Raw genomic sequence first — 21637 nt, forward strand, 5'->3', positions numbered from 1 at the left:
TTGTCTGCTGGGGAGGTGGCATTACAGCAGCAGACAGGAAGAAACGGGACAAGCTTAGCAGGAAGGCTAGTTCTGTCCTGGGCTGTGCGCTGAACCCAGTGTGGGAGGTGGTAGAGAGGAGGATGTTGGCCAAGCTTGCATTCATAGTGGACAACCCTTCTCACCCACTACAGGAGGCAGCTGCAGCACTAGGCAGCTCCTTCAGTGATGGGTTTCTCCACCAGCAATGCGGAAAAAAGATACCGCAGCTCCTTTCTCCCCACTGCTGTTCGGCTCTACAATCAAGACTGACACTCTGTCATAAACACGTTACGGATTCACACACAAATACACCACGTAAACCTACATCTTATCCTAACCTCTAATTGATGTGCAATATCTGCTGTTGATAGATTGGTACAAGTGCAATACATAAGTTCTGTGCAATATCTACAATTTCTGTGCAGTATCCAGTCATTACCTGCTCAGAAATGTGCAATATCCATACAACTGCATGTCTATACTGTAAATTTGTATAGTTTCTTAATTCTATTTATTTTTTTGTTTTTCTGCTAACAGATGCCTTGTTTGTTTTATTTATTTCTATAGTATCGTAGATGTGCATCATAGAAATATATCTACTTACTGCTCTTTATCTGCTTACTGTGTATTCTGCTGTAACAATGCAAATTTCCCCCAGTGGGATAAAAGTCTCTTATCTTAGACTTTTGCTGTATTATAGATTTTTTTTTTTCCTTTCCCACACACTACAGCTGCATCCTTGTGGAAAAATTACAATGATCAATATAGTGGTAAGCCAACATGTTATAACTACCAGGCTGTGGTACTGTGGATCTCCTGTTCCTCGACCAGTTCCTGACCAATAGGTGTAGCGTGGGGTGTGTTATCCACTTGGTAGAGGCCACTGCAACGAATGGGTGTGCCTAGTCTGCAGTATTTAGGTAGAGATGTCATCTTGCCAGGTACATGAGTGCCTGGACTCAGTGTTCACACTTCCTCTACCGATCTGTCTTTATCCCACGGTGCATAATGGTGCCATCACTTCCTCCAGACAAGCACCTGGTTGTCCATGTGATGTAAAAGAAAACGGGACACGTAGGACCGGATGTTCTTCTGTTGCTCCAAGACCCAGTTCTGACACACTTTTGACAGTGCATGCCAGTGGGTCTGCAGCGCCAAAGCCTTCTTATGCAGTTTGGCTCTTGTCAAAGTTGCTCAGGTCTTTATGCCTGCCCATTTTTCCTGCATACAGCACATCCACTACAAGAACTGACTAATATATCCTAGTCTTTGACATGCGCTGTTCTTACAAGATAATAAATTATTTGCTTCAATGTTGAGGTCAAAATGTTCTGGCTTATATATGGAATGACTTGATTCAAAAATAACTGTCAGCAAAGTGAGCTGATGATTATTACATGTTGGATTGCATAACCATTTTTGAATGAACACAAATGTGTCGATTTGCTTGGTGGGATACTCAGCATAATACAGGACATATGTACCTGAATTTTGCAGTCTTGCAAGGTCTTCACTCAGACACTTCTAGGTATTATGCTGACCAGTAGGTGTCAGTACTGCAGGAAAACTGCTCTAAACAAGCTTCCTCAAAAGAACAAAAGGTGTGTATTCAGTGCTCCCAGGTGTTAAAAGATCTCTTCAAACCATGATGTTTATCTCTCTGGCCTTTCCCTGACCAAAGGATAACCCTCTGAGGGAGAACCCATCCTCCATTACACTTACCTCTATGGTCTGCACCACATTGACAATGAGATGAAGAACAAACTCAACATCCAGTAGGCCTGTTTTGAATTAGTATAATTATTTCAAGTTAATTCAAGCAACTGCTTTGAAAGTGACCGCTTTTTCCAAGTGACATCGACTTGCGTTCTTTGAGGAACAAGAACGATGGGGAGAAAAAAACCATGTTAGCTCATGTTCCCAGTAAGTATACTGGTGATTGATTTCATTTGTGTCTTAGAGTAGACTGTGTGTTAATAAATGTTTCATTTTCACCAAATTGTCTGTCTTGGTTGTTACTGATACCTACATGAAGGAAATCACATTTATTAAGTCCTTAAGAAATCAAGCCATTGATATTTTTTTTAGGCTGAAATTAGAGACTGATATTGAAAATTTGATTACATGTATTTGCCTCAATGGATAAATGCACCCAACTCCCATTCTGTTTGGTACAACGTAAACATATGACTGTAAAAGCTAACAGCTGTGGAAGTGAGCCACTGAGTGACTGTGAGACAGAGTTACTTACAAGCCAGGTCCATTTAAAATAATTTATGTAGCCATGGAAGTGACAAAATGAAATGTGGTTCCAATTTTACTGTCTATACTGGTGATTTTTAAGTTTGCATTAGGTTGCCTGCTGTTCACAAAAGGTTACTGAGATTATATACACATCTGATTGGCTGGTACATCACAGAGAGACAATTTTTGCCATCTTTCCCACTAAACTTAGAGTTGGCCAGTTATATTATTGAGGATAATAATATGCGCCTCTCTTACAACACACATTTATTACTATTACAAACACGAACCAACTCTACCTGAAGGACCAGGTTGCCCACAACACCAACATACACTGGCAGTCAAAGACAACTGCTTACATGCATGTACAGTACTGTGAAAATGTTTGAAGCACCTGAGAAATTGAAATTTAAGAAGTTATTAATCTGGTCAGTTCTATTTATTTTGCTCAGAAAACACTAATATTACAATAAATACAAATAACATTAAAACAAATTAAAACAAGAAGTAGGGATTTCACATTCATCAATTCCCTCGTTGGTTTTAAGGTCCAGTTTTGTACCTTAAATAAGTTTTCCAACTTACCTAACTAAAGGTAGAAGTCCACAGGTGTTTCTGTCCATCTTTCAACTGTGAGAAGACAACTCAACACTATTGGTCTGAAAGGACGTGTAGCTGTTAAGAAGCTGTTACTGAGAAAAGAAGAACATTAGCGAATCAAACAAAGAAGCTGCTGGTGTTCAATAGAATGACCACCCCAGAGTTCAGACCTCAACATTGTTGAATGTGTTTTGGTTACTTGGATTGTGAGAACCAGAAAAGACAGAACTTTGGAGGTGTGGAAAAATATTCTTGCAGATTTCTTTGAAAATTGAAACATCTCCTGAAGAACTGAAAAGAGTGGACACACTAAATAATGACAATCTTCATATTTAGTTTTTGATGCGTCTGTTTTTTTTTCTAATGCTGAACAATGAATAACTTGTACTTAATTTTTGTTTTAACTGCAAATTTTGAGTGGAAATATGATTTTTGCAATGAATCAAACAAAGATTGTCCATCAACAAAACAAGAAAGACAATAAGAACTCTAGACTACTAAAGGGTTAAACACACATTTACACATTTACAGTGCCTTACTTAAAACACAGATAATTCATTTAGAAGTACATGCTGAGACTGAGAGAGAATGTGTTAGAGAGAGATTTCTTTCTTAAGGTCTCACCATTAAGCCAGTGATTAAGCTCAGCCTCCAGTCTCTGGATGCTCTCCAGTCTTGTGCACGGGTAAGGTGCAAAGAGGGGGTTAATTTAATTATTCAATAAATATACATTATAGAATCATCAATGGCAGGATAAAACCTCTTCATATTTTGTGAATGGCTTAGTGATGAAGGCGGTGGAGCATTGATGAATGGACATACTGAATTCATTGTTTCTTTGTGGGCCTTCTGTTGTTGAACTCACCGTTCCCTCGGCCAGAGCTGATAAGCTGTTGCCCAGTGCAGACAAAGACTTGTTGATGTTTTTAGCCTCATCTAGGACAGAGCCCTCTGTACCTCTCTTACTCACCTTAGAGACAAAGAAAGAGAAACAGAGATGCCTAAAATGTATGTTTAAATATGCACATCACACAGAAAACCTGCGCACTGCATAAAAACTCTCGAACCCCCAGCACTTTCAAAACAGATATAAAAACTTTCCATGCTTTCTGGTCATCTTTAGCTGTATAAAGTTTTAATCGAGCAATACTAAAATGTGAACCACTGACCACAAATGTACGGACATAAGAAGCAACATACAATAAAGACCTATATATGTGCCTGTATATCAAACCAGCCATTAGGGGTGTACTTTGTGTACTTCTGGTGCTGGTCCCAAGCCCGGATAAATGGTGAGGGTTGTGTCAGGAAGGGCATCCGGCGTAAAACTTGTGCCAAAACTATCATGCGGATCACAAATATGTTTGCCATACCGGATCGGTCGAGGCCCAGGTTAACAACGACCGCCTCCGGTGCTGTTGACCAGCAGGGTGCCGGTGGAAATTGGACTACTGTAGGTCGAAGACCATCAAAGAGGAGAGGAGGAAGGTGGGTTAGAAGGCAGCAAGAGAGAAGGAAAGGCAGGAGTGTGGAGGTTAGAGTAGGGACTCTGAACATAGGGACAATGACTGGTAAAGGCAGAGAGCTTGCAGACATGATGGAGAGAAGGAAGGTAGATATTCTGTGTGTTCAGGAGACCAGATGGAAAGGAAGCAAGGCCAGGAACATTGGAGGTGGATTCAAACTGTTCTGTCATGGTGTAGAGAGGAAGAGAAATGGAGTAGGGATAATCCTAAAGGAACAGCTTGGGAAAAGTGTTCTGGATGTAAAGAAAGTGTCAGACAGGATCATGAGCCTGAAGTTGGAGGTCGATGGTGTGATTTTGAATGTGGTCAGTTCATATGTACAGGTTGGTTGTCAGTTAGAGGAGAAAGAGGAATTTTGGAGTAAGATGGATGAAGTGGTAGATGGTGTCCCTAGAGAGGAGAGATTGGTGATTGGTGCAGACTTCAATGGACATGTTGGTGAAGGGAACAGAGGGGATGAAGAGGTGCTGGGTATGTACGGTGTGAAAGACAGAAATGCGGAAGGTCAGATGGTTGTAGACTTTGCAAAGAGAATGGAAATGGCTGTGGTGAACACATGAAGAGGGAAGAACACAGGGTGACATACAAGTGTGGAGGGAGGTGCACACAGGTGGATTATATCCTTAGCAGGAGATGCCACCTAAAGGAGATTGGAAATTGTAAAGTGGTGCCAGGGGAAAGTAGCAAGGCAGCATAGGGTGGTTGTCTGTAGAATGAGATTAGAAACAAAGAAGAGGAAGAGAGTGAAGATGGAGCCAAAGATTAGATGGTGGAAGCTGAAGGAGGAGGATGGCTGCAGGCAGTTCAGGGAAAAATTGCAACAGGCCCTTGGGGGCAGTGAGGAGCTACCTGAGGACTGGGAAAATACAGCTAAGGTGGTGAGAGAAACTGGCAAGAATGTGTTGGGTGTTTCGTCTGGTCAGAGAAAAGAAGACAAGGAAAGTTGGTGGTGGAATGAGGAAGTCCAGGAGAGTATTCAGAAGAAGAAGGAAGGCAGCTAAGAAAAAGTGGGATAACCAGAGAGATGAAGGAAGTAGGCAGGAGTACTGTGAGGCTAGTCTCATAGCGAAAAGAATGGTGGCAAAGGCAAAGGCTCAGGTCTATGATGAGCTGTATGAGAGGCTGGACAGTAAAGAAGGAGTAAAGGACTTGTATCGTTTGGCTAAACAGAGAGATAGAGCTGGAAAGGATGTACAGCAGGTTATGCTGATGAAGGATAGAGAGGGAAATGTACTAGTGAGTGAACAAAGGGTGTTGAGTAGATGGAAGGAGTACTTTGAAGAATTAATGAATGAGAAAAACGAGAGAGAGGAGGACAATGGGGGGAGAGATAGTGGATCAGGCAGTGCAGAGAATTAGTAACTTTAAAAAGGAAAGGCAGTTGGTCCAGATGACATACTTGTGGAGGTATGGAGATGTTTAGGAGAGAAGGCAGTGCACTTTTTAACCAGGTTGTTTAACAAAATCCTGGAGAGTGAGAGGATGCCTGATGAGTGGAGAAGCAGTGTACTGGTCCCCATTTTTAAGAACAAGGGTGATGTGCAGAGCTGCAGTAACTACAGAGGTATAAAGTTGATGAGCCACACCATGAAGGTATGGGAAAGAGTTGGTGAAGCAAGGCTAAGGTGAGAGGTTCAGATCAGTGAGCAGCAGTTTGGTTTCATGCTCAGAAAGAGTACCACAGATGCAATTTTTGCATTGAGAGTGTTGGTAGAGAAGTACAGAGAAGGTCAGAAGGAGCTACATTGTGTCTTTGTGGATCTAGAGAAGGCATATGATAGGGTGCCAAGACAGGAACTGTGGTACTGTATGAGGAAGTCAGGTGTAGCTGAAAAGTATGTTAGGGTGGTGCAGGACATGTATGAGGATAGTGAGACAGTGGTGAGGTGAGGTATCCAGTTGGAGTGACAGATGGTTTCAAGGTGAAGGTAGGGTTACATCAGGGATCAGCTTTGGGCCCCTTCTTGTTTGCAATGGTGATGGACAGGTTGACAGATGAGGTCAGGCAGGAGGCCCCATGGACCATGATGTTTGCAGATGACATTGTAATCTGTGATGAGAGTAGAGAGCAGGTGGAAGAGAATCTGGAGAGGTGGAGGTTTGCACTGGAGAGGAGAGGAATGAAGGTCAGTAGAGATAAGACGGAATACATGTGTGTGAATGAGAGGGAGGCAGGTGGAAAGGTGAAGATGCAAGGAGTAGAGGTCGTAAAGGTGGATGACTTCAAATATCTTGGGTCAACCATCCAGAGCAATGGACAGTGTAGAAAAGAGGTGAAGAAGAGGGTGCAGGCAGGATGGAGTGGGTGGAGACGGGTGTCAGGGCTGATGTGTGACAGAAGGATAGCAGCAAGAGTGAAAGGGAATGTTTACAGGACAGTAGTGCGTCCTGCTATGATGTATGGTTTGGAGACTGTGGCTCTGTCTAAAAGACAGGAGGCTGAGCTGGAGGTAGCGGAGATGAAGATGCTGAGATTTACCTTGGGAGTCACAGGGCTGGACAAGATTAGAAATGAGCAGATCAGAGGGACAGTGAAGGTGGAGCAGTTTGGAGATAAAGCCAGAGAGGCCAGGTTAAGACGGGTTGGACATGTGTTGAGGAGGAATAGTGGATATATTGGGAAATGAATGTTGGAGATGGAGCTGCCGGGTAGAAGGAGAAGAGGTAGACCTCAGAGAAGGTTTATGGATGTAGTGAAGGTGCACATGGAGATGGTTGGTGTGAAAGTAGAGGAGGCAATGGATAGGGCAAGATGGAGGCAGATGATCCGCTGTGGCGACTCCTAAAGGGAGCAGCCGAAAGAAGAAGAAGAAGAAGAAGACATGTGCCTGTATGTTAAAGCTCCAGATCGTCAGTGGGCTCTCAGTTTCTGCTCAGTCTCCACGTGCATTCCGCACGATATTGATGAGGAAGATGCTGTGACTCCTGGAGCTGTGTTCATTCATATCTGAGGAAAAAAACAACAGCGCAAGTTACTGAATACATACTTAAATTAAATGGCCAGTTTAATTAAAACCCACTGTTTTGTTCATTTTCTAAGCAAAAATAAGTTAACACATCCTCTGTAGAAAACACACTTAAGTATGGCATTTTTCTAGTTATGGTTAGGGTTAATATTGTATACCATGAAACTGTTCATGTCCTAACCTGAATATTTATTCTAACTATTCTAAGAATAGTTTTAATGCTTTCTATTCTGTCAAATTAAAAAGCAAATACATAACATCTCTCTATACTGCTGAATGCTTTATTTACAACAAAACCAACCAACCTGAACTACACTATAAGGCCAGAAGTATTGGCTTGTCTGCCTTCACACACATATGAACTTGAGTGACATCCCATTCTTAATCCATAGGGTTTAATATTTAATATGACGTCGGCCCACCGTTTGCAGCTATAACAGCTTCAACTCTTCTGGGAAGGCTTTACACAAGGTTTCGGAGTGTGTTTGTGTGAGGTCAAACACTGGTGTTTGACAAGACGGCCTGACTCGCAGTCTCCGCTCTAATTCATCCCAAAGGTGTTCTGTCAGGTTGATGTCAGGACAATGTGAAGGCCAGTCAAGTTCTTCCACACCAAACTCGCTCATCCATGTCTTTATGGCCCTTGCTTTGTGCATTAAACGCTTTAGATGTCTGGTTCCTATCACCATCAAGTTTCAGAGCACTCTGAATTAGTCTGTTTATATATTAACTATATAATTATGCAGAAATTTATGAAGCTGGAGTGGGCTTTTTTTTCGCCAGCATCATAGTCTAAATTTCCGTGCTATCTTAAATGGTGCCGTAGTTATATTCAGGCGCATTCTGTAGCAAGGTGGAGCTTTAAAAAAATGATTAAAATGGAAATTCAGGCTAATTTTGAAAATCGGTGGAATTCCCCTTTAAACCAGTGTTTGTAAATAGCTGATGAAACTGGGCAGCGTTTGTGAACAGTTAGATTAAGCTGGGAAGATATGTTTTGGTCATATTAAGATGCCGCTGTTTCTGAACGGTTAATTAAAACGGGACAGTGTTAGTGATCAGGGTCTGTAAACAGACAGTGAAGTGGAGGGTGGTGGTGGTTGAGCTGGACTGGGCTTTGGCTACAGTTCACTTCACGCGAGACTCCAGCGGGTTTGACGCTGCTGTCAGCGAGACACGGAGGCAGCTCGCTCTCTACAACATTTAACGTCTTTTAAAGTCTGGAAATTATTAAAGACACCATATATATTCGCTGACCATTCCGATTCATTTTGTTTGTGACGATGGCAGATCCGAAGTACGCCAACTTGCCAGGCATCGTAAGTCTTTATAATTCAAAACCAGCATGCTAATGTTGGCATAGTCCCGTTTCGTTTAGCGTTAGCGGCTACACGGCTGAACGGACTGTTAGCTTCCTACACGCCTAAATAACGTTACAGATTTTCTTTCTTTATGTGGCGCTGCTGTTGGGAGAGTTAGGCTGATACGTATTATTGGACTATTGCTTTGCAAACGCTATTTAGCAAAAAAAGTCATAATAGCCGGTAAGGTTAGCTGTGGAGGTTAACGTGAACGTTAGTTAGCCCGTCGGCTAGCTTAGCTGCCCATCATCACTCCACCCAGAAAAGCCGGTTAGCGTCTGTCATTATTTTCAGCAGCTAACATGACGACGAGACAGTGGGCTAATCGCCTGTGTAAACATGGCATATGAGCATGATGTTTTTTGCAAAACGTAGTGTCATATTTCTGGACATAATTTAGAATTGATTGTTTGGTGTATATATGAGCTAACCAGCATGCTAACCTAGCTAGGTTATTGTTTTGGCAGTGTTGGGGGCGCTAGCTGGCTTAGAAGAAACGCTAGAGCTAGTGAAGCAGGTTATTAGCTAAACATGGTGTGCAACAAAGGTCTTTACTGCCAGTTTATTGCTAAAATATCACGGACGTAAGTGGAGTCATGTTGCGCCAGTAACGTTAGTTGCCATGTTGGCAGGCAGTGTTGTGGAAGTGTCTTTGTGAAGGGCGGCGGCCACGGAGGTCAGCAACTTCACCAGCGCTGATATGTGCTTCAGGATTCGCTTTTTTTCGTTTTGGGGGATAATCAGCTTCTGTTGCATGCTATCTCTCTATTCCTAAGACCTTGGAGAGAGAAGTTTATTTACTAACAGAATGACATCATCTCCCAACAGGCCTTTAACGAGCCTGACGTCTATGAGACCAGCGACTTGCCAGAGGATGACCAAGCGCAGTTTGAGTCGGTGAGTGGTTAAGCTGTACATGCAGGGTTGTCCTTTTAAGCTGTTGTATTGAAGGTGTGCTTATGCCTGACACACATTTAACCTAATAAGTACTTTCCCTCCCCTGTCACATCACCCACCCTCCTTGCTCTGATCCACCCTGGACTCTAGTTCGTGCAAGTAAGAGGTCCACCTTTTCTGCCAAAAGCGACTGCATGGGTTGTAATCATTCCTTCTCTCCTGTGTTTCAATCGGGAAACAATCATAGATTCATAGAGATGTGGAGCTGTTTGACTCTTTTCTCTAATTTGATCACCTTCTTGATTTGTTCTGATGTCCATGATTATAGTTCTCATTGTATGTATTTTGTACAACACTTTTCCACCGGACAGTATTATTATTATTATGAGGCCTTATTGCGGCTATGAATCAAAATTGGCAAAGTTCACAGCCTGGTTTAGGTTCTGTGTCCATTTCCCATCTCATAAGAGTACAAATGAAAGGAGGTGGGGTCCTCTAGAGGTTGTGTGTGTGTTGTCTGGTTGTGTCACAATGCTAGTGTTAAAGAGAAACACCACTTATTTTTCAAAATTTCTATGTAATTTGGTTGCTGAGATGTGAACAAATTCATTAAACGTGGTTTGATGTCAATTGCTTTGTAGTGCATTGTAGAGAAACTTACTGACTTGGATTTTTTTTACAGAAGCGATGATCAGAACCTGGGGCTAATGATGCATACAGTGTAAATATTTTAAACTATATATAATATATTAAACTATGTATATATAGTTTCAGGCATCAGGTAGTGTATTCATAAGCATTTCCCATAATAACTTTCTCTGAGGGAGCTTTTAGAGGCATTAAACGTCTGTGTGAGTGGCATTACCACCACTGTGAACAAACCTGGCTTGTTAAGTTTATCTAAAAAGCAGCTTTTTTACAATGAAACACTCAATCAAATGTTTACTTCTTAGAGATTGAATTCTGAATATATGATACTGTATCTTTCCCTTTACACTACACAAAATAATAACAACAGTGCAGGAAATTATTTTCAGCATTTGGTTTTAGGGGAACACACTGAATGACCTGAGTGACAAAGTAATGCAATTCTGTGTGACTTGCTTTTGACCATTCATTGGTTTGCAGTGTTTCTAGCTCCACCCATATGTTCTTGTTCTGTAGGAAGAGTAACCAAATTCAGCACATGTGCTCAGGAATGGTACAAAACACTGGGCAATGGAAATGACAGCATAATGCCTGATCAAGGATATATAGGCATACAATTCCATACCACACTGTTCAATGGAAAAGCGTTTATAAGCACTATAGCAAAATAATGTGCACATGTGGATATGACTGGAGGACAACCCATTTGCCAGCCATGCTGAAATTATTTTTAACACTTATTTGATGTAGAATTAGTCATTTAGAGCTACGATTGTTTATAGGTATCATTCCATGGTAGGTGTAGACACCATGCTGTCTGTAGTTTTAATCAGTGGCACGATGCTTTTTAGTGAGCAAGCATGAGGAAATTTATAAAGGATAAAGGAAGTCTGAGTGTGTGTATGAGTTAATGTGTGTGTGATTTTTTGCTAACTGCCACATGCCTTCAGTGCAAGCTCCATATGTGTAGCACCTGCTGTTTCTCTGATCTGAAGGAGAAGGTGCTTCAGCCCTTTCATCCCTCTCTTTCAGGTGCGGAGACAGAGTCTCATTGCACAGCTGTTAAAGGCTTTGAATAGCATCATGTCTCATGTTGCCTAGTCTGCATCTAACAATACATGAGGCTCCACTGCACTCCTAACTTGGACCGGCCTACGACTTGCTGTGTTCGCTGAAGCCTGTATTTGGGTTGTTCTCTGAGCTTTGCAGACCTGTGGGATGTTTCACAAAGAAGCATTTCTCAGTTAGCTGGATGTGTTAAATGTGGGGTCATACATATTTTTCTCCCCCAGTCACTTATTGCAATATTTGGTGAAATCCTCCTCGTGTTCCAGCAGCTGTCAATAAAATATATCCTCATGGGACAAAATACAGTGTCCAACAAGGAGGAGGACAAGAAGGTGAATTTTTTTTTGTAAATAATTTATTTTCTACAGCACATAGTGCAGCCTTACAGCTAACACGTTACAGATAAAACCCACTGAGACCCCTGTTTATTATTTTTTTTTAATAAATGAAGCCAGAGAAAATAACATCAATTGTGATGTTCAGTTCTTACAGACAGAAGAATAGCATTTGAAAAAATGTCCAATCTAGAGCAAAGACAAGAACATTTGGTGTAGCTTTCTACCATTAAGGTAGTTAAAGGGCATGCAGAGTGATGCTGACATTGCTCTATATCTGCTTAACAGGTAAATATTTTGCATAGCACATCAAGGTACCAAAGTAAGCTCTGGGCTTTAGAGAATTTGGTCCTACAACAGCCCACCTAGCTGTAGTGTTAGCTGGTTGTGTAGATGTTTGTTCGTTATTTTATTTATGACAAATTACAAACCCAGTGTGCATCAGCACTGAGGCATTCTACACGAGGCAGCACACATGCATGTTTTACAGGTGAGGCTTTGAGGTGCTGTATTTGTTTGGCTATTTCAACATAACTAGCTTCAGCTAAAATTGATGACCCCACCTTTAAGCCCAAAGTCGACCTTGGCTAATAGGAGAGGCCAGGAATGTTCAACTCTCACTTTTGGCTTATGTTATCCAACTTATTGAGAAAGCTTGCTTTGTGAAACTCTTAAGCATATGTGGCATACTTTAACAGAGTGGTTTCCAACCCTGGTCCTGATGTGTGAATAATGTCCCAGTTAACAAACCCTTCTTGACTTGAAGTGGGTGTGTTGGAGCGGAATATATGCAGGGCAGCAGTAATCTAGGACCAGAGTTGAGAAACCTTGCTGCAGTGTATTCTCAGATACATCTTTTCTGTGGTGTGAGAAGTTACTGGAGCTAGAACTAATGTCTCTTTGCGCTGTGGGGGTAGGAGATGGGAGAAAGGCCACACAATGAATAGATGAATAGTTAACAGCGATGATGCTTACAACAAGCAGCCCTCTCTTTCTCTCTGTCACCAGCTCCTGTTGTGCATGTCATGTGATAACCACATTAATATCTATCTCTCTTTTTTTCTCTCTCCTTATCCCTTTCTCCCTCCTTCTCCCTTCCCCCCCTTATATGTCTCTTTGTATCTTTTCTCCTTCTTTGCTCTTTTTTTCTCTAACTGTCTTTGGGAACCCAAGGAGCTGGTAAGAGCCTGAGTGATTCCCCCTAACATCTAACAACTCCTCACAGTCTAATCAAAATCAACCATCTTGTTTTTCTCAAAATGACTATGTATAAGTGTTTTTGCTTTCAGTGCATTTTTCTATCAGTTTTGTACTGTTTTCTGGCCTGTTGTGAGACTGTTTGCACCCACATTTCAAAACTTCCTCATTTTATGAAATGAGTGCTAACCTGCACACCATAGTGCATAGTTCTTTCTGCATCTGTAGTCGTCTCTTGTAGTGAATTAGCTCTAAAGGCTGTTTTACCCTGTAACTAAGTGAGAGCAAAGCTAAAACCCATAACACCTGTGCAGTCTGTGTCTTTATGTAGCACACCAGTGATTTCACACAAAAAAAATCATTTCATTCTGAGCCCTAAATTTGTGTCATTCATACTGGTGACTATTATTAGTGGAATATATGAAACTGGATTCATTAAGCCCACTAGTAAGGGGCGATGGAGCACTCATGAACATTGAGAATATAATAAATGCCCTAAAAATAAACATTACCTCCTGATAGGGAAAAACGGTTCTGTTGGCTAACAATACTGTTGTGCTTAGGACTGAAAAATGTATTATATATTTTTACTTTGAAAGAGTGCAGTTTTTAAATTGCGAAAGTTGCCATTCTAATGACGGATATATTATTAACCGTGCCGTCTTAAGTTTTAAGGGAGAACTGCCCATAGATGAGTTAGACCAATCAGAGGCAACCAAACACCCATGTGATATCTATGGAAAAACAGAACCACTAGCAAGCAGTCTGTCACCCCAAGTTCAGACTTGAGCTGGAAAAGGTAGTTATGATGGTTTTCTTTCTAAAAACTAGGCCTGGAATTAAATTTACAGAAAGATCACAATTAACAAATATTGATCAGAAAAATTGCTATTAGACATTTTGCTCAAATTGTTCAGTTTTTCTATCTATCTTGGGTTATAGATTGTACTCTGGATATTAAAAGAGCGCTGGCTGCAGGAATTTAGGGGCACATTTTAGAAAACTGTTTTCCGTAAAGTTTAATTGTCCCCCGACATGTGTTCCCATTACAAGATCACGGCGTGCCCTACAGGATTAACACGGAGTTGACTGATAAATCCAAGAATCCAGTTTTGTAGTTTTCCCATGGTTCCCTTTGTCACAATGTGTGCGTTTGTGTATGTGTGTGAGGGAGCACGTGAATTGTTTTAGAATTGGAAGCTGAAATCAACTAATCAGGCTTTGCAATTATTACATGATTTATTACCAGTGACCTGATCAGGATTACTTTTCCTCTGTTCCAAGGCTTAGACCACACGCTTTACCTTGTTACTTTATAATTACACTCTTAAAAAAAGCTGGTTCTTTAAGGGTTCTTTAGTAAAGGGAATGGTTCTATTTAGGACCACAAGTTTTGTATAGAGCAGTTTCATGCTAAATTGGTTCTTTTTGTGAAATCACTTTTCAAATTGATAGAGAATGTGTTGTATATGGTTTAATACAGAACCTTTTTGAAAATGGTTCTGTAGAGCAACGAAGAGAGTTCTGCTGTTGTTGTCAGGCTTGTAACAGTAGCACAACCTTGTTGTTTGCTATATGGAACCACTTTCAAAAAGGGTTCTTCTCAGAACTGTATACAACACATTCGCCATCAATCTAATGAACCGTTTCACCATGCAAAGAACCGTTTCCACGTGAAATGGTTCTATATAAAACTCAGGGTTATAGATAGAACCATTCCCTATACTGAAGAACCCTTAAATAACCATCTGTTTTTTAAGTGTACATTATCTCAATGATCAGTGAGACATCTCTCTCTGACATTCAGTTGGGCTTAATCACTGCATGCGCAAATTGTTTTTTTTAAAGTGTGTCTTTTTTTTAAACAAATTTTTACATCTGGAATTAAAGTGCAAGCTGTGTGTTTGTGAATATAACAAATTAATGCCAGTTCTAAAGGTATTAAAGTTCCAAATGTGATCCAAACTGCTTTGTCATTTCCTGAAGTAAACAGACTTGCTTTGTGCTTATAGTTTGTCTGAATTTGGTGATGAAAATCATCATTCTCTTACCAACGTTGATGTGTTTTTGGCTAACAAAAGCAGCTGGCATGCATGTGTTTTTATTGTACTTAGAGTTGCAAACACATCCTAGTCCCTTTTGGCCCTCAAATAGCATATACACACTTAATTTGCGTTTTAATTCCAGGTGTAAAAATTGCCTCTGTGGCTCCCTGAGTTGCAAGAAAAAGAAAAAAAAAGCTTTTAACACATTTTTTCCATCCCTTTATGATCCCCCCCACCCCCACCCCCGCTTTAATAGGAAGAGCTGTGCAGTGACAGTGTGGAGCGCATTGTGGTGAACCCAAATGCTGCCTATGACAAGTTCAAAGACAAGCGTGTCGGCACTAAGGGCCTCGGTGAGAAAACCAGTGGCTGGCATATCTAATTTGTAATGTGAAATTTAATGGCTAAGTTTCTTGTGTCTCATTACTGTAACCTGTCTGGCCTCAGACTTCTCGGACCGCATCAGCAAGACCCGCAGAGTGGGCTATGAGTCTGGAGAATATGAGCTTGTAAGTTCTCCTTCCAGTATTTACTATTAGGCTTATGACACTTGAGCTTGCCAGACTTAACCACATCATCCTCTTATTATTCTGTTCTCTCTCCTCCTTTCTGTGTAGCTTGCAGAGGGATGTGGGGTGAAGGAAACTCCTCAGCAGAAGTACCAGCGGCTTGTTAACGAGATTCAGGAGCTCACTCAGGAGGTGGAACACATACAGGTTGGAGTTGGAGAACATGCCCATACACTGCCTTTCACATCGGCTGCCCGTTTCTTATATTTGTTCATGCGTCAGAGAATGTATAGCCCCATATTACTCTTAGTCATTTCAAAGCTAGCACTCTTGAACTGGGATTTATAATAATTTGGACAGCATGTCCCACTGCTCTCAGCTGGCACTGGGTTGTTCAAGACTTAGAACACCTTTGGGACGAATTAGACTGCGAGCCAGGCCTTCTTCATCCTACATCAGTGTCTGACCTCACAAATGCGCTTCTGGAAGATTGGTCAAAAATTCCCATAAACACCTACTAACCCTTGTGGAAATCCTTCCCAGAAGAGATGAAGCTGTTATAGGGAGTTCATATGCGTGTGAAGGCAGACAAACTAATACCTTTGGCAAGATTGTGCATGATCTTTCCAGAATCTTAGTCTTGATGGTCTTGATTAGGAAGAACAGTATTACTTCTGCCTTAAGTGAATATCCAACATATCCTGAAATTTTAGCTGTAAGCAGGGCCTGAATTTCAGTGCAGGATTGTGGGCATTGCGTATAATTTCATTGATTCCTGCAAATCTAAGACTTAAAATGCAGGAAATTCCTGCAGACATTTACAGCGATGTTTAATAATGTTCAGCCAACGTTTGCACCAGTGTGGAATGCAGGGCGACTGGCCAAATGGACTGACTTCCCCTCTGGACGACACACTTGACACGCTCTCTCTTCTTCTATCTATGAGCACCTTGGAGCACCTCTCGCTAACATTTACAGATAGGTTTCAGTGATGTGGACTTAAAGGCATGCAGACATGGACCACTGACTAAAACGTAAATATGCATCATCTGAAGTGGAACCCGCTCAGAAAAAAAAAATACCGGAACCCAAAAGGGCAATCGCAAACAGCAGTGCTAGCGATACTGGCATTAACAGAATTAATCCTCAGGATCCTCAGTCAGGTATCAGTAATGTTAGCAAGGTGAAGCAGCAGTACTAAGACAAGTCTCAGACTAACTCACTCCTTTTTACTGATTTCCCAAATGTCAACTTTAAGGTGCCACTCACTAATGAATTGGCTAATTCCAAATTTGGTCATCTGGTTAAATTCATGAGATAGTGTCCTTCTTTCAAAAAGCCCCGACCACATTGTTTTGAGAGAGTGCAGTGGACGAGTGGTCAGTGCTAACCAGCTTCTCTGTGACTATATGATTCAAGGCAAATGTGAAGGAGAGCAGTGCAGAGGAGCGCCTGACGCCGGTGGTGCTGGCCCAGAGAGCGGCGCAGCTGAAACAGCAGCTCGTCTCAGCCCACCTGGATTCACTCCTTGGCCCAAATGCTCATATCAACCTAGCTGACCCAGATGGAGCTCTTGCCAAGTAAGGACCGGTGGGAGGGGAGAGGGTTGTATAGTTAGAAGAGGCTTGCTAGTAGATGTTTCTTTTTTATGGTGATCTTGGATCATTCATTTAAGCCATTTTTGGAGATAGGATTAAACAGGTCTCGGATCTCAAAGAAATTCTTACCAATCATAAGAAGTCTGATTATTTTTAAATGGTGAAAAGGAAGTGAAAGAAATGGAGTGCATGAAACAGGATGGCGCCAGGGTAGAATGAATTGTGAATTGAGTGTCTGAAATTCTGACAGGGCGCAATGACCGTTTGAGTGAGTACTAAGGCTGCAGCACTTAGTAAGTTATGATTGGACAGTCTGTGTTTAGGAAAGGGGCTACCTTTCCTCATGCATGTGGTCAAATTAAAATGGTCTGACCACTCATAATTTATCCAACCAATAGGGATGGTATGATGTGCTTTATAGCAATATGTAACTGTAATACTTGGTGTGAAATATGGACACAGTTTTGAAATGTGTTGTTTTGCACATTAAACTTTATTACTCCTGAGTGTGTTAGGACTTCTTTTGCTTTATTGTTTTTGCATCACATCACTGTGTGTGTCTGTTAGGCGGTTGATGACACAGCTGGAGTTGGCACGGGGGGTGCGTAGCAGTGCAGGAGGAGAGGGGAAGGGATCAGGGCTCAAAGGTCCAGATGGAGTTGTGCTGTACGAGCTGCACAGCCGGCCTGAACATGAGCGGTTCACTGAGTCTGCCAAGGTAAGACAGCATTGTACTACATTTTCTAAAGTTTGAAGGTCTGACTCTGATGAAATTATTACTGTGGTTAATTCTCTTTATCTGTGAGTAGATAGCTGAGTTGGGGAGGCGGTTGGCAGACCTGGAGACTGCTGTAGGTTCTGGCACAGATAAGCAGGTGTGTTGGCTTACCTTACTTCTCATTGTACTCAGTCTGCCTTCAAGCTCAGTGGCATCACTCTGCACCAGTATTCACTCATCAGTTTGGGTCATGTCTGTGCTACTATCTGGAATCTTGTCCTTGTGTCTTTGGGGAATGGCTAAATAAGGTTTACTATAAGCACAGTAGTTGTTTACAGATTGTTATTGTTTTGTCTGTCTGTTAGGGTCCTCTCAATGCTGGACTTCAAGGAGCAAGTGTAATGGTGAGTACTCAGACCTACTACAGCAACTGGTTTGTAAGAACCTGTGACTTACAACTATTCTGTTTGATGCTTACTGTTCTGTGAAGGTAGATTTGCCTCCATATTCTTGATATTTGTGTTTCTATTTAACTTTTGGACCGTTCTACCCCCTTCCTTTCTTATTCTCTCTCTCTGTGTAGGAGACTATAGAGCTGCTGGAGGCTCGAGTCAGTGCTCTGGATGCTGCCACTTTGGACCAGGTTGAAGCAAGGCTGCAGGTAACTATGACTACAAAGAGTATTTTACCTCAGTGGGCAACTGCCATATCCTTTTTGAAGGGCTTTTAGCATTTAACCTTGCCTACTGAAAGTAAGAAACTGATAGAAGATCATGGAGCCAGTTACCGTGGCAGAATGCTTCCAAGCAAAGCATACAGTGACAGAGATGTAGATATCAGAATGGGATTGTATCTGGTAACTTCTGGTAACTTAAACATTTGGTAGCTAGATTTCTCTTGAGCAAGTGAATTCCAGATTAGGGATAGGTGGGCAACTTTAAACAGAAGCCATCTCTTGAAGCACCTGAATCAATGTTTTTTGTTCAATAATTGTATAATTCAATGCTCCTTGAATTATAAAGTGACTTGCTTTTACACTTTTGTTGCAGAGTGTTTTGGGGAAGATGAATGAAATAGCGAAGCACAAGGCTGCGATTGAAGATGCCGAAACACAGAACAAGGTGGGTTTCAGTTCCTCTTCAGTTTGCAGTTTCTTTATAGCCTCACTAAGCTGTTAATTTAGAATTGACTTGAAAGTATAAACATATTAGTATTTAATCGCAATATACCTTGCAAGTAGTTACTAGACTGTGTCAAGTCTTTATTTAGGTTGTAATAGTTGCAGTATTTGTGTTCACCTAATCTGAGAATGTAAAACCTCTGAACCCCAAATATTTTATAAAAGTAGTGTTTGAGATTCTAGGAATAAGTGTTTCACTGTCAGCTAAAAGCTCCTTGGGTTAATAACTTTCCTGTGACACACACACACACAGGTCTGCCCAAGAAAATTGCTGACTTTATGCTGATGCCTTCTTCACTCACACAGTGATTTTTCCAAACTTTGGAAGTCTCGACACTGGACGCTATTGCTAATCTGATGTAGGGGCTCAAATAATGCTGTTACAACTCGTTTATAGACAGAAATAATTGTAAGGTGATATTTAGTATTTTTGATGTTATTTTGGTTGTCTAAATTGCTTAAAGATACACAACTAACTACTACTACTGACATAATTTTATTCAGAATATGAAATATTAACTAATCTAACAAATCCTGGATTTGATTGGCTACATTCTTAGATGTAGCATAATGTGCTCCTCAATGAATGAAGTATGCCATATTCTGATCTACACTTATTTCTCTCCAGTTTGTTGGGGTCAGCTGTTCCTGTGTTATGATAGAAAATTAGTTGTTTGTAGACATGTTTCAAAGCACACCTAATAATTAATGCTCCATATTTTATAGCTGGTCTACATTGTAAACATTAGCATTCATTAAGTAGCGGTAGACGGCGGGTGGTGGTGGGCAGAAAAACTGAGTGCTGAATTGTTCTTTTAATATCTTTTAAAATATCTTTTATCTTTTAATATCTTTAAATATCTTTGGCTTTATCTCTTGCTGGTGCCTGTCGGGTCTTGGTTCAGGTGTCGCAGCTTTATGATGTGGTGCAGAAATGGGATGCCATGGCAACCTCCCTCCCTCAGGTGGTCCAGAGATTGATAGCCGTTAAAGAACTACACGAGCAAGGTATCGCTCTCACTTTCTGCTCATTTATTTTTGCTATTCTGAGAAGTGCTTATCATAATGCAGTTTTGTGTAATGAAAATTTATTTATTAAAGCCATAATAGATGCTTACTTAAAGCCTGCTGTCTTGGTTATGATTATTTGAAAATACTGATTATTCAGCATGTTAGATACAAAATGACACTTGTGCAAAACCCCTTTCTTGATCTTCAACCTAAAATTGATTGAGCCCAATCATTTTGAACATTACCTCCAAATTTAAAGGCCCACTCAAAATGTTCATGTTTGAGCTTACAAAGATCACTTCATCTCATGTTACACATCAGTTTCAGCCAGAAACTCTTTTTGCAGATCTTTTAATTGCCAAATTGAAAGTATAAATTTATTCAAATATGAATTTCCTCCCTGTGTGATGTTATGCTCTTACAGTATCTCTAGAGAGAAAGTGCTGTGGGCATAGCTCATATGATGAACATATATGATTTGAGTTGGCAACAGTGCTTTAGAAACAAAATTATATCATTGCAATGAGCCGTCATGGAATTATTTAATGCACAGGAATGTATTAGACAGCTGAATCTCAGTAAGAGACATGAAGTGCAAATATTATTGCTTTTTTAAAAATAAAATCGTTTGAAAACAAATATTTAGGCAATGAGGAGCAAATCAAGTGTGAGTAGTTTTGAGGGTGTAGCAGTGTAAATATTTACTTCTTAATGTTAACTCATCTCACAAGAAAGTTGTGATAGCCTTATTGTGGGTGTGGTCTATTAATATGGTTGCAGCAGATTGTCCACCTAGCCATATTTTGTTAGCGTAGTGGTTGTCTTTGGAAGTTTTGAATACTATCCTTTTATATTCATATGTAGTTCATGTGTTTGTTTTTCCCCTCCTCTCAGCCATGCAATTTGGGCAGCTGCTGACCCATCTGGATACCACGCAGCAGATGATCAACAACGCGCTGAAGGACAACAGTACATTGCTCACGCAGGTGCGTACATATTTATCTGTGTACTTAGTAACTTGTTACTCGCTCCCCTTGACACCCTTTTCTGTTCTGTAATTATTTTCCCTTCATCTCCATGTACAGGTGCAGCAAACAATGAAGGAGAACCTGGTCTCAGTGGAAGAGAACTTTGCGGCACTCGAACAGAGAATGAAGAAGCTCTCAAAATAAAATGCTTTCCTGAACTGAAATGAGGCAAGTGATGGAGGGATATGCAGAACGGTTGATTCCTCATTTTAAATCTTGTGCTTTTTCCCCCCCTCATAAGCCTTTTCTTCCACAACGCTGAATGTTGTAAATAAAGTTGGAAACAAAGGTGTAGTTGAAGGTTGAGCAAATGCCCTGTAACACTACAGTAAACCCAGTACTCTTTGCACTTCTTCTGTCTTTTCTCTGAGGAGGAGGTTTTAGCATTGTATCTTAACCATTTGCCTAAATTCTACTCCCAACTCCTAGTGGAGTTTTAAAACAATGAATTCCGGATTTTCTCCCCATACTACCTGTGGAAGCCTTGTTTTAAATAGGATCAACTTCAGTCATTAAAAGCCTGTTTTGCTTGTAAATGTAATGTCCCGAGTAGGAAGCATCTGTGTTTAACTGGTAGCTCACTTTTCTATGAACGGTAGTTTTCAGAAGTGTCCATGAATGAAATGCATACAAGAACCACTGCCTTTGGCCAACATCTGTGGGAGGACATGTGCTCATTGAGTCA

At 41.0% G+C, this 21637-nt stretch overlaps 1 protein-coding gene across 4 annotated transcripts; it reads left to right on the forward strand.

Moving 5' to 3' along the window:
• Positions 1-8466: 8466 nt before the first annotated feature.
• dctn2 (dynactin 2 (p50)) lies at positions 8467-21301 on the forward strand. 4 transcript variants are annotated; one of them, XM_017705207.2, is made up of 16 exons: positions 8467-8676; positions 9547-9615; positions 9766-9774; positions 12840-12845; positions 15165-15261; positions 15356-15417; positions 15526-15624; positions 16837-16997; positions 17583-17733; positions 17825-17890; positions 18099-18137; positions 18317-18394; positions 18783-18854; positions 19819-19921; positions 20819-20910; positions 21010-21301. In XM_017705207.2, the coding sequence occupies exons 1-16, from the start codon at positions 8641-8643 to the stop codon at positions 21094-21096; spliced, it is 1227 nt and encodes a 408-aa protein (XP_017560696.1). In that variant the 5' UTR covers positions 8467-8640; the 3' UTR covers positions 21097-21301. The 4 variants fall into 4 exon arrangements, with proteins under 4 accessions (XP_017560696.1, XP_017560697.1, XP_017560699.1 ...); XM_017705208.2 differs by lacking the exon at positions 12840-12845; XM_017705209.2 differs by lacking the exon at positions 9766-9774 and having other exon boundaries at positions 8469-8676.
• Positions 21302-21637: the final 336 nt, after the last annotated feature.

The sequence above is a fragment of the Pygocentrus nattereri genome, chromosome 26 (genome assembly GCF_015220715.1).
Source record: "Pygocentrus nattereri isolate fPygNat1 chromosome 26, fPygNat1.pri, whole genome shotgun sequence".
In the NCBI taxonomy this organism is placed as follows: domain Eukaryota; kingdom Metazoa; phylum Chordata; class Actinopteri; order Characiformes; family Serrasalmidae; genus Pygocentrus; species Pygocentrus nattereri.

Excerpts from the sequence above, each read along its gene's own strand:
- dctn2 (XM_017705207.2), top strand. The coding sequence starts at position 8,641 with ATGGCAGATCCGAAGTACGCCAACTTGCCAGGCATC. Across the intron at positions 15,262-15,355 it reads TGTCGGCACTAAGGGCCTCG|ACTTCTCGGACCGCATCAGC; the intron begins GTGAGAAAACCA and ends GTCTGGCCTCAG. Across the intron at positions 18,138-18,316 it reads TTCAAGGAGCAAGTGTAATG|GAGACTATAGAGCTGCTGGA; the intron begins GTGAGTACTCAG and ends CTCTCTGTGTAG.